Here is a 16,596-nt window from a genome sequence, read left to right on the forward strand (position 1 = left end):
TATGCATTATTATTATATATTCCAAGCTTCTTCTTCAAAAAAGTAGCCCATAACACGTACCCATCCCTCTGTCACTTGCATTCAACTTTATTTCATTTCTGTTCTCCTTTTTACGAAAAATACCACTAATTGTTTGTGGTTGTGGCCTTGGCCCAATATGACCCACGTGGGCTCATCTATCGGGCAACTATCTGCCATATGTCTAAAACCTAAGTTGAGGGCTTAGCCCAAATCCTTGGTCACAAACCCAGCCGGCCTATAAGCTGGCTGCCGTAAGCCATGTTGGGCTTCAAATATTGAGCTAAACTAGTGAATTGGGTTTTGTTTGGCAAAGCCTTTTCCTTAAACACTGTAATCGGTGTAAATTGATATGAAAAAAAAAAAAAAAAAGAATGTTTGGTATAAAAAAGTAAAAATAGTGGTATAAAAAATTGAAAAAGTTTTGTTTTATAGTGATTTTTTTTACTTGAGTAATAATAAAAAATGAATTATGTAATATAAAAAGTTAGAAAAGTTATAATGTTTTTATGTCAATTTTTTTGGGAAAAGTAACAAAAGAAAAAGAAAGACTTTGCCAAACAAAGCCTTGGTATTTCTCTCCCGCTGCTCCAATCCAACTGGTTTCAATGCTCTTCCTTATTGCGTGCTTGTTTTTCGCCTTTGGACTATTGTGTCAAATTGCCGTTTATGGCGGCCTTTTTCTTAGCCAGGGAATCTTTTGGCCTATTTTCAATAGTATTTAGGATTGTTTTGTTGTATTTGTTGTGCGGCTCCACCCATTTTCTTTGTGTAAATCGGTTTCACTTTGTTAATGCAATTTTTCTCATGGTTTAATAGAGCGATGCGTAGCTACAAAATAAGAAGACAACCACCGGAATGATGCCAGCCCAAAGGGGCCGACACGGAGGACTCTTAATGGTTAAGTCATATATTTTTACGAGAGAAAGAGACTCAATACTAACCCTTTTTATGCACCCTCTCTCTAGGTGCTATCTGATTATTTGCTTATATGTAATGAGCTTATAACAGATAGATATTATTCTATTAATTAGGCTTTTACAATCTTTTTGGCTGAGGGGGTCCCTTAATTATTATTCCTTTCTTATCACACTTCAAAAGCTATGAAATATGAATAATAAAAACACCTGTTGGGCTGAGTCAGCATATATATGTGTGAATGAATACAGGAGCTTTTTTTCGTGCTTTGTCGTGTGATTGGAACTTTTTCGTGCCTACAAAGGTATGCCAGCTGCTGGCAAAAGGCCTTTGGGACAGGAAAGTCCAAGTAATATTTGCATGAAGTTACGAAGAAACTCCATGGCTGGCCTCGGGCTCGGAGTAAGTTTTACTTTCGCATTTCAGCTTTAGAAAATCATACCCACCATGCGCAGCAGTCATTGTTTATGTTCACACTTGGGCAACAGTGGGCTCCATTTCTAACCTTTCATTCAAAGTTTGGATAGCGCTCGATATAACTTCAAAGAATTAAATTAAATTAACTTTCTTAGAAAGATTGTACCAAGTAACCATAATTGCCCTCGATCCTACGTTGTTGTTGTTAGTTGTTACATAATGGCACATCCAACCATAAAATGGTCAATGCAATGTGGAAGAAACATTACCCTTTCATTATGGGATATGGATTGATGATTATCTCCCCCGTCATTTTCTGTTTTTACAATCGTATATAAAGAGCTTGCTGATACTCTTGCTCGAAAAGGTGTTTGGACAATCTAAGGAAGAGGGTTGCAATTTTTGTTCGTATATAATTGGGTCTAGATTGTGTGGAAGTAGATGTATAAGATTATATAAATAAATCATAACTCAACTCATTTAATTAAATGAACAACCTCTTAACCTTAACCCACTACTTTCATGTCGAATTCACGAGTCGTATAAAAAAAAAAATCAGCCTTGATCTAAACACAATTTCAAACAAATGGAATTCATCTTAAACCTCTCACAATTTCTTAGGTTTTGGAGGAGATTGTTACGATCCCAAACCAAATCTTTATTGTGATTTACAAAGATACAAATGTTAATAGCTAGAAGAAAAATGCTGTGAGGATGCTACAAAAAGCTGTCTATTGTTGTTGACAATGGCATATGAAAAGAAGGGTGAAGTTGATAGGCAATTGCTCGCTGTACCTATACATAATGCATATCACCGTCTCATTCATCATTCTGAAAATAGCCAAAGCAATTCCCACTTATTATTGATTTTAACAGCCCGACAATGCCATTAGGATTGTTGTTTATTCGGCCGGGCTTCCTAAGGGCAACATTATTCCAACCAAGTTTTTCCGACGGCAAAGAAATAACTATAATTATTAAGGAATTTTATATCGATTTGATTGTATTATATTTGGTCTCTTTGATTATTACCTTAAGCCTTCAATTTTGTTAGATCATATAGGCCCTTTTTCCACATTGTATATATCGGAGTCATTTTTCTGACGTCCCTCATGGCTGTTTAAATATTGCCCGCTTTGGATCTCTTCTTTTTTCAAAAGCATTTTGAATCGAACACCACTTGTTTGGGTTTCAATATTTGTAAAACTTGAATGCAAAGAGAGTATATATTAAGATATTCTACATCATACAAGTGTGCACTTGGCTATGGAGTTCATGTATCATTAAAAAAAATTCAGTTATTAACTTAAATTTTCAGGTTGAATAATTAATATATATATTTCACTTTCCCTTATCAATGAAGATTAAAACAAATGATGATGGAGGGATTATTTGGTTGGATCTACTTTGAAAGAATGGAGGGAAATGTCCAATTGCAATGCATTAATCATTATTTTGTTTGTTCTCCATCAAAAGGGAAAAGTGATGATGGGATCAGAGACCATTAACCATTCAAAAAGGATGGTGATTAATTAAAGTAGGTCATTTATAAGCATGATTTGTTCTCCTTTAGACCCTATTCTTCAAGAGAAAACTTTAACCTAGCTACTTCATGTACTACTTGCAGTCTCCGCCCAATAGCATTGAAGTCGTACGCCGCGCACCGCTTTAATAGCTCACGTAACATTTAATTGTAAATAGTTGATGTGATAAGTGTTAAGTAAACTTATAAATTTGCTTAACTAAGATACATAATATGATAATCCTATTTTTATGTTTAATGACAAATTTGGGAAAAAAATAATTTCTCAATACTTCACTAAGTGTGAGTCTTGTGGGATATCGATATAAGCTTTTAAGTTTTAAATTTTATAATTAAGGATCCTATTTGTCAATTGACCAAGACTCAGATCTTTAATTGATATAGCCTTGTATGATACTGTTAATAAATTAAAATTAATCGAATTGAATACAACAATAAACTTCTAAATAGTGATGACGCGTCCATCATCAATAGAGAAAAGAAAATGAATTGATCGAACCGTCTTATCAATTCCATGTGTGGTGCATTGACTTGTAAACATGGTGGAAGTATGCAACGCCTGCTTTTGGTACGTAAACGGTCAACATCTTGTGCCTAAATCTACACATTTACGTATGCATTCCAACTGCCTCATTGGTTGGTTTGATAAACGATTTTGTTTTAGTTTTAGTTCAATATTGGAGCAAAACGTGATTGTTTTGGTTTTTGTTCGATATTAGAGCAAAAAGTGATTGATGTAAAAAAAAATAAGAATGTTTTTTTCTTTTAAAAAAAAAAAAGGTGAAAAAGTAAGAATGTTTAGTGTGAAAAAATGAAAAAAAATTTTGTTTTGTAGTAATTTTTTTATTTGAATAATAATAAAAAATAATTGATGTAATGTAAAAAGTAAGAAAATATTAAAAAAAATGAAAAAAGTGAGATGAATAGTGGTGTCAAAATCATGGCAAAATCGTTTATCAAACGGAGCCAATATTATGTGCTTTTTCTATATCCATTGAAAAAGGCAATGCCTTCTTGCCAAAATAACAAAAAAAAAAAGAAAAAAATAAAGAGCAATGCCTAAAATCTAAATAAATAAATTAGTCTAGACGGCTACCACTTGCCCGCTAAAAAGCGCTCATGATCATGGTTGTATTTGTTCGTTGAAAATGACTTAAGAAGATTTAGTCGACGAGAATTGCAAGTGTTTTTTTAAGATTAATTGAGTCATATTCTGATACAGCCTTACCAGAACATTAATAATTTTTAAGGTAGCTAATACTAATTATAGTGAATAATTGAATTTATACCATATTACATATCTAACTTCATGAGAAATTTTTTGAAATAATGAACCAACGCCGTTTGGTAGATACATGTCTCTTCTTATTCTCATTAATTGATAGATTAACATATTGTTCCTCGTTAAAATTAAAGTCTTGTTGATGTACCAGCCAAACTATTACTTCCATAAAATTAAAGTTTTGTAAGCGTATGAGCAACCCAATTGCCTTGACGGTGGACGTGTTGGACTTTCCAATCTATGCAGTTACTCAGCTTCTGTTTGGCATCCAGCAAAATATTACCATAACTCCCTAGCCATTGTTCTTCATGCTTGAGCATATTTACTCTCTCCTACGCGTCCCCTTCAAGCACTAGGAGTCTTGTGAGAGATAAGCCTTGTATGATAATCCTATTTTTATGTATGTTACTAAGTGAGTCTTGTGAGAGATAAGCCTTGTATGATAATCCTATTTTTATGTATATCACTAAGTGAGTCTTGTGAGAGATAAGCTTTTAAGTTTTTAATTTTATAATTAAGGATCCTATTTATCAATTGACCAAAACTCAGATGTTTAATTGATATAGCCTTGTATGATACTGTTAATAAATTAAAATTAATCGAATTGAATACAACAATAAACTTCTAAATAGTGATGACGCGTCCATCATCAATAGAGAAAAGAAAATGAATTGATCGACCCGTCTTATCAAATTGCATTGTGTGGTGCATTGACTTTTAAAAAAGGTGGAAGAATTCAACGCCTGCTTTTGGTACGTAAACCGTCAACATCTTGTGCCTAAATCTTCACATTTACGTATGCATGCCAACTGCTTCATTATGTGCCTTTTCTATATCCATTGAAAGCAATGCCTAAAATCTAAATAAATAAATTAGCTTACACGGCTATCACTTGCCCGCTAGAGAGCGCTCATGATTATGGTTGTATTTGTCTATTAGAAACGATTTAAGAAGAGTTTAGACGATAAAAATTTAAGCATTTTTTCAAGATTAATTGAGTCATATTCTAATATAGTTTCACTAGAACATTAATAATTTTTAAAGTAGTTAATATTAATCAGACTTATATAGATAATTTTTTTATTGTAAATAATCGAATTTATACCATAGTACATATCCAACTTCATGAGAATTTTTTTGAAATTAATGAACCGCTGCCGCTCGGTAGATACATGTCTCTTCTTATTCTCATTAATTGATAGATTAACGTATTGTTCCTCGTTAAAATTAAAGTCTTGTTGATGTACCAGCCCAATTATTCCTTCCATAAAATCCCACCACGCTTTCTCCTTTATTGCTGCCGCGAAATTGTGCATTAAAGTCGTCAAGTTTATTTATTTATAGACTATTCACGTTCTACAAAGTACAAGGGAAAATTATTGGGGGATTAGAGCTTGGATTTGGGTTGACTTCTCTGATTAAATAATTTGAGATTTTGTGGTTGAAGTAGATGGCGAAAATGAAACATGGACAATGATTTACTACCATCTTCGTAGAAATTAAGATGGAAATCTCACATTTTACGAACATAAGAAAAGTGTCACATGGCACTACAAATTTTAAGCGTTAACGTGTCAAGTATTCTGTAAACTCATATTTCAGTTTATAAATAAGATAAATATTACGTAGATAATTCATATTTTAGTGGAGGCTTACATAATAAAGGTCATAAAAAAAGTGCTACGTCCACTTATAAAATACTTATAATAAATATTGTTGTATGGTATTAGGCTATTAGCACTCTTTTTACAAAAGTAAAATAGATCAGGTTCAAGAATGACAATTATAGGAGATTTATTGAAACTATCCTCTTTTTATAGTTCATAATAAATATAATGGCGTTTGATAGATATAATAACATTATTAGAAAACTCTTGCACAAATAATTCTTTTTAAATAATTAATTATAACGATTGTCTCAGACTCTCAATTTGCAATCAAATCTGGATTACTGTGTAAATCAAATCAAATATAGATTTATAATATAAATTTTAGCAGCCTAATCACAAGAACGCTCTTTTGCAAAAGATGACGCAATGCTTTCACGCACCAGAGGAATGCAACGCAACGACCGCCGACGGAACTTCGGTCACGGCCAAATTTTCTAACGTGGACCACAAATACAATACAATAACCCGAGTACGGAAGAGAAGAGAGGTCTGTGAGGAAGTGTGCCGTGAGGTTAGAAAGACCCCGAGAAAGGCGGGGTGGACTTGGCAACTTTTGCTATCTGACCTGTCACTAGTCATTACATCTCATAAAGGCCCGTATTATTGAAAAGTATGGGCCCCACTGTAGCTCTTAACTGAGGCCCCTGACTGCTCTTTCGGCTCAATTTCCGATTTGCTCAATAGGCTCACACTCTTCTCACGTGCAGTCATTTTGCGTGTAATGCACGGTCAACTAAAGTCTCTAGCTAGCTCAAAGTCGACTACGACCGATGGGGTGGATTGGAATTCGCTAATTTTGTGGTTAATTTATGAATTATGTTAAAAATTATTAGCTTAAAATGTTATATAAATTGCAATCCGACACCATTAAAAAAAAATAAAAAAATCAATGGTGTCAAACTGCAATTTGTACTGGATTTATGAATCACGTTAGAACTTGTTATTTTTAAATGTTATTTGTCAAGTTCAAGTTGTGTTGAATAATTAATATAAAATTATATAAATCAATCGTAATTTAACTCATTTCATTAAATGAGCTAGACCCCTCATTCTTAATATACTAAATTCATGTTAGATATGTGTCAAGTTCGTGAACCGGGTAATAAATTGACAACTCTAATTACAATTCTCTATTTTCACTTGAATTAGAGACCAATTATTTTATATTTAAGATTATATTTTATGTATTTAGTGGTGTATATTGTCACTTTTATTTAAATTTGTTAAATAGCATAATATTATGTATAGCATTGAATGGAAGAGCAAAACATGAGCCTCTTGATCCCCAATAATTATGAGCATTTTGTTGGTTTGACAAAATTGAAAGAAAACGATTTGATATAGTTGTTGTCAGCGTATAATTTGTAGTTAGGACTTATGAGAGAAATTATCGTTAAAAAAATGGTATGGTGAATGGTCAAAACACGTTGATATGAATATGACATATTATGGAGTATAACCCATAGAGTTGTGAAAATAACTACTCTTTGCATTTAGTCCACTCAATGTGCTTTTTCGCTTTTGTGAAAATAACTACCAATGATTGAAAGCAAATGAACATTTAATACTTGTTAGAGGATATTTTTTTATTTTTATTTTTAAATTTGTTTTAATGTGATATAAAAGTAAAACAAAAATAAAATAAGAAAATGATTTAACAAACAAAGCCCATTTTTTAGTAAGTGGGTTACTTTTTAACAAACCAAAGTTTTTGAAGTAATTGTAAAAAAGAAAATAAAATATTTGAGTGAATTCTCAGACAATTTTTTTTTTCCCTCAAACCCAATATATTAAAATAACTTGATTTCGAAATGCATAGGATTTATATATATATATATATATATATATATAGAGGTGAGAATTACATGCTTATTAAAAATATATGGCATCCAAAATACATGTAATTTCCAAATCTATTTTAAAAATATAAATCATATATATATATATATATATATGTTGTACACATATTACTTATTAGTTGAATAAACTAAATTGAAAGAAAAAAAAGGTTCAACTCAATTTAATTATTCTCAATCCTAAATTCCCAATAGTCAAGCTCTTAGGATAGTTTAGTTTAGAATATTAACGATTAAATATTTGAGATCCCATGTTAATCGATATGATCTCCTAAAAAAACTAACGAGTTTTAATACTGTCGGGAACCCACAGACCGAGTCAAAGGCCGAGTTGTGGAGAAGTGGTATAAGGGCGACTCCCCACGCTCAAGCTCGAAAGTCGCGTCTCCTCTTCTCTCTCTTCGCACCATTTCCTTGCTCCGTCGTCGTTTCCCAAACGCAGCACAGCACAACAAACCGAGACTCATATCTCTTTCTCTTTCTAAACCCTACAAAGTGTCTCTCTTGTATCCGTTTCTTTTCTGGCTTTCTCTGTGTGCCAAAGACACGAAGCTCGGCAGCCATGAAAGCACCAGAAATCCACCCTATTAGCGTCTCCGAGGACCTCCTCTCGTCCCTCCTAGACAGTATCCCACACGCAGAGGCCTTCAAAGGGAAATGGTCTCTGATCAGAGCTAAGCTCACCGAGCTCCAAGCCCAGCTCACGGAGTTCGCCGAGTTCCCCAACTCCTCCTCTGCCAACACTCTCTCCCTCGACCTGCTTCACTCCATTTCCCACACCCTGAACGACGCCGTCTCGCTCTGCGGCAAGTGTCAGACCCGTGATTGCTTAGAAGGCAAGCTCAAGACCCAGAGCGACATTGACTCTGTCCTGGCCAAGCTCGATCGCCACGTCAAGGACGGCGAGATTTTGATCAGGAGCGGGGTTCTCCAAGACGGCGGCGTTCCGGGTTCGAGCTCGTCCTCGTCGAAGAGAGAGACCGTGAGAGCTGAGTCGAGGAATCTGATAACCCGGTTGCAGATTGGGACCGCAGATTCGAAGAGCTCGGCGATGGACTCGTTGCTGAGGCTTCTCGAAGCGGACGATAAGAACGTGATGATCGCTGTGGCGCAGGGAATGGTCCCCGTGCTCGTCCGCCTGCTCGATTCGAGCTTCATGGAGATGAAAGAGAAGGCCGTCGTTGCGATCTCGAGGATTTCGATGGTGGACAGTAGCAAGCCCGTACTGATGGCCGAGGGTTTGTTGCTTTTGAATCAGTTGCTTCGAGTTTTGGATTCGGGAAGTGGGTTCGCGAAGGAACAAGCTTGTGTGGCTCTCCAAGCGCTGACCTTTTCGAAGGAGAATGCGAGGGCGATTGGGTCTCGAGGTGGGGTTTCGTCGCTATTGGAGATTTGTCAGGCCGGCACGCCCGGTTCTCAGGCTTTCGCAGCCGGAGTACTGAGAAATCTCTCTGTGTTCAGCGAAATCAGAGAGAATTTCGTTGAGGAAAATGGGGTTTTTGTTCTTCTGGGGCTTGCGAGTTCGGGGACTGTATTAGCGCAAGAAAACGCAATTGGGTGTTTGTGCAATTTGGTTTCTGATGATGAAAGCTTGAAGCTTTTGTTTGTCAAGGAAGGTGGGGTTGAGTGCTTGAAGAATTTCTGGGACTCGGCTCCTACCATTCAGAGTCTCGAGGTCGCGGTGGACTTGTTGAGGCACTTAGCCTTGTGCCAACCAATCGCCGAAGTTGTTGTTTCAGATGGGTTTATAGCCAGGGTTTTGGGCGTCTTGAATTGTGGCGTATTGGGGGTGAGAGTTGCGGCGGCTCGTGCTGTTTACGAGCTGGGGTTCAGCACAAGAACCCGAAAGGAGATTGGTGAATGCGGGGGCGTTGGTCATTTGATCAAGATGTTGGATGGTAAGGCCGTGGAAGAGAAAGAAGCGGCCGCCAAGGCTTTGTCGATTTTGATGTTGTATGCGGGAAATAGGAAGGTTTTCAAGAAGGATGAGAGGGGGGTAGTGACTGCAGTCCAGCTTTTGGATCCTTTGGTTCAGAATTTGGATAAGAAATACCCTGTTTCCTTATTGGCCACACTTGTACATTCCAAGACATGTAGGAAACAAATGGTTGCTGCGGGTGCTTGTGTGTTCTTGCAGAAACTGGTTGAGATGGATGTTGAGGGGTCTAAGAAGCTATTGGAAAGCCTTGGTCGTGGGAAGATTTTGGGCGTGTTCTCCAGACCTTAGCAATGGAATGGAAGGTGGTCTGAATTGGCGCCAAGCCATGGTTATAGGAACATGAGGATGATTCGTTGATCTGTATGTACAATAGTTTGTCTTTATTTATTTTCAATTTATTTTTTGTTTTTGTTTTTTCTTCTGTTTTTATGTTCATAATCGATGTTTATTTGCGGCAGAAATGTAGATGTTGCTAGCTTAATTGTTGATGAATACTTCTGTCTAGAGACATGATCTAGGCTTGGTCACCTAACTGGATTGGAGTTATTTGTTTTTTTTAACCCCAAAGCTCAATAAATAATATTGCTGTCTTATATGTGAACTCATACTTTTCTGGTTCTTCTTTTCATCTATGAGATGCTTGATTCATGAAGAAATCATTCTGTGTTCCTTTGGATTAGTTTTATGATTGATGCTAAATGTTAGAAGTTTTACTAAAACCAGACATCCACGAGAAATAGCATGCCTTCTAGTCAATTATTGCCTAGTTTGCTCTAATGTAGAGGTATAGAGGCTTCAATTTTCTTTGTTGATCCGTTCTATTAATGTCGATTCAATAAAGGCTTCGGGACATTCTATTCAGTACCCCATTTTCGAACAGAGTATGCAATGGGCAGCTTCATTGCACCGGATCCGGTCCGATTTTTCTTATTGGGGTGGATCCAATAATTAGCGGTTTTGTTGTGCTTCTCAAACTTCTGCGTTCAGGCCAGATTAAAAGATCGGGGAATTCGCTTTTGGGCCATTACTTAAATTCATGTTTCATGAATATTCCATATGTGATAAATAAGCTTTTTAATGATCTCTGATTACTTTTGTGGCTCAGAAACCAGGTTTCTTGGCAATTTGATGTCTTAATGGGGTTGCCAAAGAAGTTGGTAATATATACTATTTTGGTACTTTGACAGGTCTCCTCTGCTGCCCACCTAATTCTAGGTGAGTGGGTCTGATGCATGTGCATTTGTTCTTGAGCATGTGCATTTGTCCAACGCATTGCCCAGAATTGCACTCACTGTGTTGGCGGTTACCTAAACGAGTAGGGATCTGCCCAAAATCTGATTTGCACTTCTAAGCTAAGCGCCTGTTTGTTTGAGAGTCTTGAGACCTCCCTGCCTTATGCCAAACAAGAAGGTATCACTACCCTAGTTGGACATGAAATAAGACAACTCTAGTCTGGGGAACCTTAGAAATGATTCTGCTATGCATGATGTGATGTATTTGGAGAGAAAAAAATGATCGAAGCTTTAAAGAAAGAGAGAAGACGGTGGTGGAGTTGAAGGCCTTCATTTTTTATATCCTTTTCCAATGGATGATTGCTATGATTGTTTTCCTATTTCTAGTTTTCATGACTTTCTTGATTTCTGTTCTTTTTCTGGTTAGGTGCTTTTTTCTTGTATATTTTGGTGCGCCCTTTGGTTATTAATGAATTTTGTTACTTAAAAAAAAAAACTTCTTGAAGGTATGTTAGATTCATTAATGCTGTCTTTGGTAAAAGAGAACCTTATGTTCTGCATTTGGTTCAGAAGTACCCACTGCTTATCAATATGAAAATATTTCGTCAGTTTCCACTCTGTTTCAAGGAGAAGATTTCTGTGTTTGAATGGATGGTGGTGCTATAAATGAAGGATGAAGCAGCCTCGGATTGTTCTGTGAATTAAGCATTCATGAATGAGAATGGCAGTGAAAAATGGGTTACTGGATTAATATTTTGAACACTTATCGACTAGAAGATTAATATTATGCAATCAAGAGCAGATCCTACATATATAGCAATACCCTCTGTTTCTCTTGGTGCCTATTTATCCTCTACTTTCTAGCACTTCAAGAGAGTGAAACTGCAAACGAACATTGGGCTTAGAATTGGCCAAAATGCGTGCACAAAAGCAGGGTCAGAGACTCAGATATGAATTTAACAGCTCAATCCAGAATAGCCTACGACTCATTTGTTCAAAGAGTGCAAATAGATTTTATTTGCAGCTTCAAGGCAGATAATAACTTCATATTAGGGAAGAAATTTTTTTATATGACCCGTCGGCCTGACACATACTCATGATAAATTAGTTGGTTAAGACTGAGAGATCTAATGCATTTAAATAAATGTGTCGGGTTATGGTTAATCTATAATCTTATATTTGTGTCTCGACACGACTCAAATCAATACGCGACATTTAAGGCTGAAATTTTTTGACACGATTTACGAATTCGATATGAAATTAGTGGGTTAAGGTTTAAGTGTCTCCCTCGTTAAGTTATGGTTGATTTATATAATTTTATGCACATGCTTCAACACAATTTAAACCTATCATACTAATATGAATTGCCAACCCTACTCAGATGGAGGAAAGAAAATTAGTCCGCCCCTAAGGCCTAAGCTACTAATATGAATTGCCAACCCTACTCGAATGAAGAAAATTAGTCTACCTCTAAGGCCTAAACTGTTGATTGTTGAGTGAATGGGATTGTTGAGTAAGTGGCAGGCCGTCCATGAGCTTGTTAGAGTGAAGTAGACCAAATGTGGTGGCCTGGACCAAAGTTTATAGTAGTATCACAGGAGCGGGATACCGAGCCCATAGACACAAAGACTCTACTACTTCTTCGGCCCTAGTTTAAGTAAGCATAATGACCCAAAAACCCATAAGAAAGAAGAAACATCATGAAAAAAGAAACAATGGACCTTGCTCTATTTTTAGTGAGTATTTTTTTTTGACATGTCTGTACAAGAGTGGGAAGAAGATTTGAACTAGTAATCTCTATTTAATTAGGCGTGGTCCCAGCTGATTGAGCTACCTCTAGGAGACCTATTTTTAGTGAGTTAATAAACCATACTAATACTAATTGTTAGGGTATTAATTAAATTATTAAATTCAAAAGCTGCATGTTTGGTCAGATTCTTTTCACATCTTTTACATGGGATTGAAATAAAGAGCTTCTTTTTTCTTGGTAAGTTGAAGAACAAAACAAAGGAAGCGTTTCAATGCTACCATAGAAGTAAGAAGGAATACATCTTTACCATAAAAACAGTACCCTTCTATTAAAGATGGTTCTGACGAGTTAGGTTTGGGTAGGTTGATTTTGTCATCTACCTCAGCCTTCTATGCCATGAGTATCACGCAACTCCTCATTTGTAGCTGAAATTATAAACACTGTCGGGGGTCCCAACCGTGGCCAATGAACTGGGCCATATTTTTCAGCGGTTTTGTGAATTTCAAACTGTCGGTAAATCTTGGTTTAGTTTTTAAAATCGTGCGTTTTCTTGCTGCTTTTGTTATTCCTATTTGCAAATGGAAAAGGTTGGGAAATCAAGAAGTTGGGGTTGTAATGAAAACAGAATCATTCAAATTACATATGTCTCTCATCATCACAATCTTTTTCTTGTTCTTCTACTTCCTTGGATACATACAGCTAAACCAAGGAGGAGTTGGAAACCTGAATCTGTCTAGATTTGCTAGCAGAGGTGATGGTAAGCATCAGCAAGAAGGAGAGAGACAAGTAAGAGAGTATGACAGAAGTTGTCATTTTGTTACAGAACTTGCCAAAGTGATCACAGATTGGAGTCCAACCCGCATGTCTGTTCCCATACCGTCCGATGAACCCTTCAGCTGTCGTAGCCGCGCATCCGGCAAGAACCAACGACATGATAAACTGTCACAATCAAAACCAGAAGTTAATTGTTAGACATTTTTCCTGAAATACTTGTAATTGGAGACTTGAAAGTACGAGAAAAAAAAAAAAAAAAGAACAAAAAGAACAAAAAGAACAAAAAGAACCATACCAAATCATGTAGGAACAAGCAGTAGTAGTTGGAAGCGTTTAGGCCTTGACGACGGAAAAAGAAGACAAAGATCAAGGACAGCAGAACGAAGCCACATGCAACAGCATTTGCAAAAGCAAAGAACCTGCAAATGGAAGGATGAATAAGCAAATATGGGCTCCATATTTAAGTGGTTTTTTACCTTTTTTGCTTTATCTTACTTGAAAGTAGAGGAGTAGCTATATCGAGCATCAAAGGTGATGCCAATGATCTCTGTCGATTGCCTGCTAGTGAGCATCACCCATGTTGCAGCCAATGCAGTCGCAATTACCAAAATTCTCAAGCCAATTTGGGCTCCAAGGACAATCTTTTGGGTTTTCGGAGGTGGGTTCTGAGGAAACTTGGATTCAGTGCTATCCATTGTGAGGTTTTTCAGAAAAAGAAAACAAAAAGCTGTAGAAGGCAGAGCAAAAACAAAGGTGGAACAGGGGAGATAGACAGAGGCAAAGAAGTGCTAAAGCAGATGAAAGGATAGAGAGAAAGAGTGTGAAGTCAATGGGCGTATTTATAGCAGAGAAAAGGTGAGGAATCTTTCTAGGCCACAATGATGATGTGAGCGCAAAAAATAGATGGGGTCTCAAACACTATTAGTTTTCAGATCCCATTTGGCTAAGTTCTTTGGATTAGAAGCAGAACTTGGCCTTTGGGACAAGTATACAGAGCATTAGATGATTTTGACTTGTGATGATTTGAGCCAGAACAGGCTTAACAGTGGACTTAGTTATAATTAATTTTCCTTGAAACCCAATAAATGAAGAGGAAAGAAAAGATTAATGGGTTGACTTGAATGTAGTAACGGATGTCCCTCATGCATTTAAATACTACAAACTTCCACTACAAAATTAATGTCACAGATTTGTAAGCTTCCTTGTAAATTGTATGACAGCAAACAAAATGGATAAGGAATCTCAACAATTTTTGTTTGTCTAAATTATTAGTAATTTGAATAGGACACTCGAGAGAACTTACATAAGACTTGACTTACATGCTTGAATAAGTAGTTGGACAGCCTAAAATTTATTTGGGTAGAGAATTATTGGAGATACCAATCCGATAAAATGACACAGCCAACTTTGACACGGTAATCAGTTTGTGTCTAACAACTCGAGCCCTCCTAAGAATACTGCAACTTTTGCTACAAGTTCCTTACAAATAGATGTAGCAGTTCACATAACACTTATCACGTCAATCACTAAAATGTGGACTGCCATGTGACACTCATTTCCATAAAATGCATATTGTCAAAGGAAGAAAATGCTAAACTTTTCTCATAAACATCTTGTTTATATAGAGTAATGTTACTATTTACACTCATTTATTATATTAATTGATGTGATGTGTTTTAAGTAATTGATATGAAAAGTCATTTAAAATACGCTATTTCATTCGGTATAATAAATAAATGTAAATAGCAGCATTACTCATTTACGTAAAAGTTGGTGATAGAGTACACGTAATGCTCATGACACTATTTGCATCACTCAAATCAACATGATAATCTATATTTCAAATCTAGTTAGACAATAGCTTTGTGGTCCAAAAATCAAAGCCAAATTTAGCAATATGAAGCTCCCATATCATCATAGTCCATACTACTCCGCGTCCCAAAACTATTGCTAGACTTGGATAGTCCAACCACCTCAAAGCTTTCCGATGAATTGGTGGAATATATGAAAATGTATTTACGTTTCCCAAATTTTGAGATGCAGGACACTCTGTTTTTTGGAATTTGGATGCTGCTTTTCCAAAAGTTGCAGACAATGCAAGTAAAAGGAGGTCTTACACGTCAAGTTGTATAAAGCTTGTGGTTATTACGTACAAGTTTCTTCTTTAATTTGTGAAGCAACTTTTCTTCTTTTTCTAATTTTCTTTATCACAGAAATTAATATTTCCCTTTTCTACTACTACATTTTATTTATAGAATAATTTTTTTTAAATTTTTTTTTGTCTTTTCCTCCTGCATCAAGGGTGTGAGCTCATGCATGCCTACAAATGAGTTGTTAACATTGAGTATTGCTCTACATATTCCCTTTTTACTCTCATTCTTTTTGCTATTTGATGTGGTAGTTGTGATGAGTCCTACAAACGAGCTGTTAACATTGAGTATTGCTCTACACATTCCCTTTTTACTCTCATTCTTTTTGCTCTTTGATGCGGTAGTTGTGACAAGTCAGAGCTGCATCAAATAACAAAAATTTGCACTTTCTCTTCTTCGGCACCACTGGAGGGCGATCACGACCACCACATCAGACGTTCCACAAGTTCGATTGGGGTGGGGTGGGCGGTTAGAATATATGATATAGTTTCTTAATAGATATATGTTCTATATAGGATAATTAAATCATTAAATTCATCTCCCTTTCTTATGAGTTTAAACTTTTAAGATAAGTGGTGATTTAACATGGTATCAAAGTAAATGTTTTGAATTCGAAAATTTGTCTTTATCATTCATCTCTCATTTCAATTAAATATTCCACGTGTTGGATCTTACTTATTAAGAGAAGTTTGAGCATACACGTGAAAGAGAGTGTTAGAATATAAATTAAATAACTTGACATGACAGTATCATGCCTAACCGTCACGTTAAAGAGTAAGATAATATGAATATTAGTAGGATACACTTACTATCTTATAAAGATAATATGGTGGGTGGAAACAATGATCTGAAATTACATGCAGCACATGGACTTGCAAGTCCTACCATCCCTTTCCTTTCAACACACAGGACAGTTTCTGTCAACTTTTCTAGGAAAGTAGTGGAGCCTAGCACCATTTTTGACCTAATGATGATGGTGATGATGATATGGGAGCATATTATATAACCAGGACTTCATTAGAGGCATTTCAGATCCAAATCCTGATA

At 36.1% G+C, this 16,596-nt stretch overlaps 2 protein-coding genes across 2 annotated transcripts; one reads left to right on the forward strand and one right to left on the reverse strand.

Annotated features, from left to right (window-relative positions):
• Positions 1–8,097: 8,097 nt before the first annotated feature.
• On the forward strand, positions 8,098–10,248 carry LOC132173971 (uncharacterized). The gene has a single exon (XM_059585682.1). The coding sequence runs from the start codon at positions 8,267–8,269 to the stop codon at positions 9,929–9,931; it is 1,665 nt and encodes a 554-aa protein (XP_059441665.1). The 5' UTR covers positions 8,098–8,266; the 3' UTR covers positions 9,932–10,248.
• Positions 10,249–13,274: 3,026 nt separating this feature from the next.
• On the reverse strand, positions 13,275–14,397 carry LOC132176086 (CASP-like protein 1F2). The gene is made up of 3 exons (XM_059588208.1): positions 13,895–14,397; positions 13,695–13,818; positions 13,275–13,564 (listed from the first exon to the last, which is right to left on the reverse strand). The coding sequence occupies exons 1-3, from the start codon at positions 14,092–14,094 to the stop codon at positions 13,325–13,327; spliced, it is 564 nt and encodes a 187-aa protein (XP_059444191.1). The 5' UTR covers positions 14,095–14,397; the 3' UTR covers positions 13,275–13,324.
• Positions 14,398–16,596: the final 2,199 nt, after the last annotated feature.

The sequence above is a fragment of the Corylus avellana genome, chromosome ca3 (genome assembly GCF_901000735.1).
Source record: "Corylus avellana chromosome ca3, CavTom2PMs-1.0".
Lineage (NCBI taxonomy): Eukaryota > Viridiplantae > Streptophyta > Magnoliopsida > Fagales > Betulaceae > Corylus > Corylus avellana.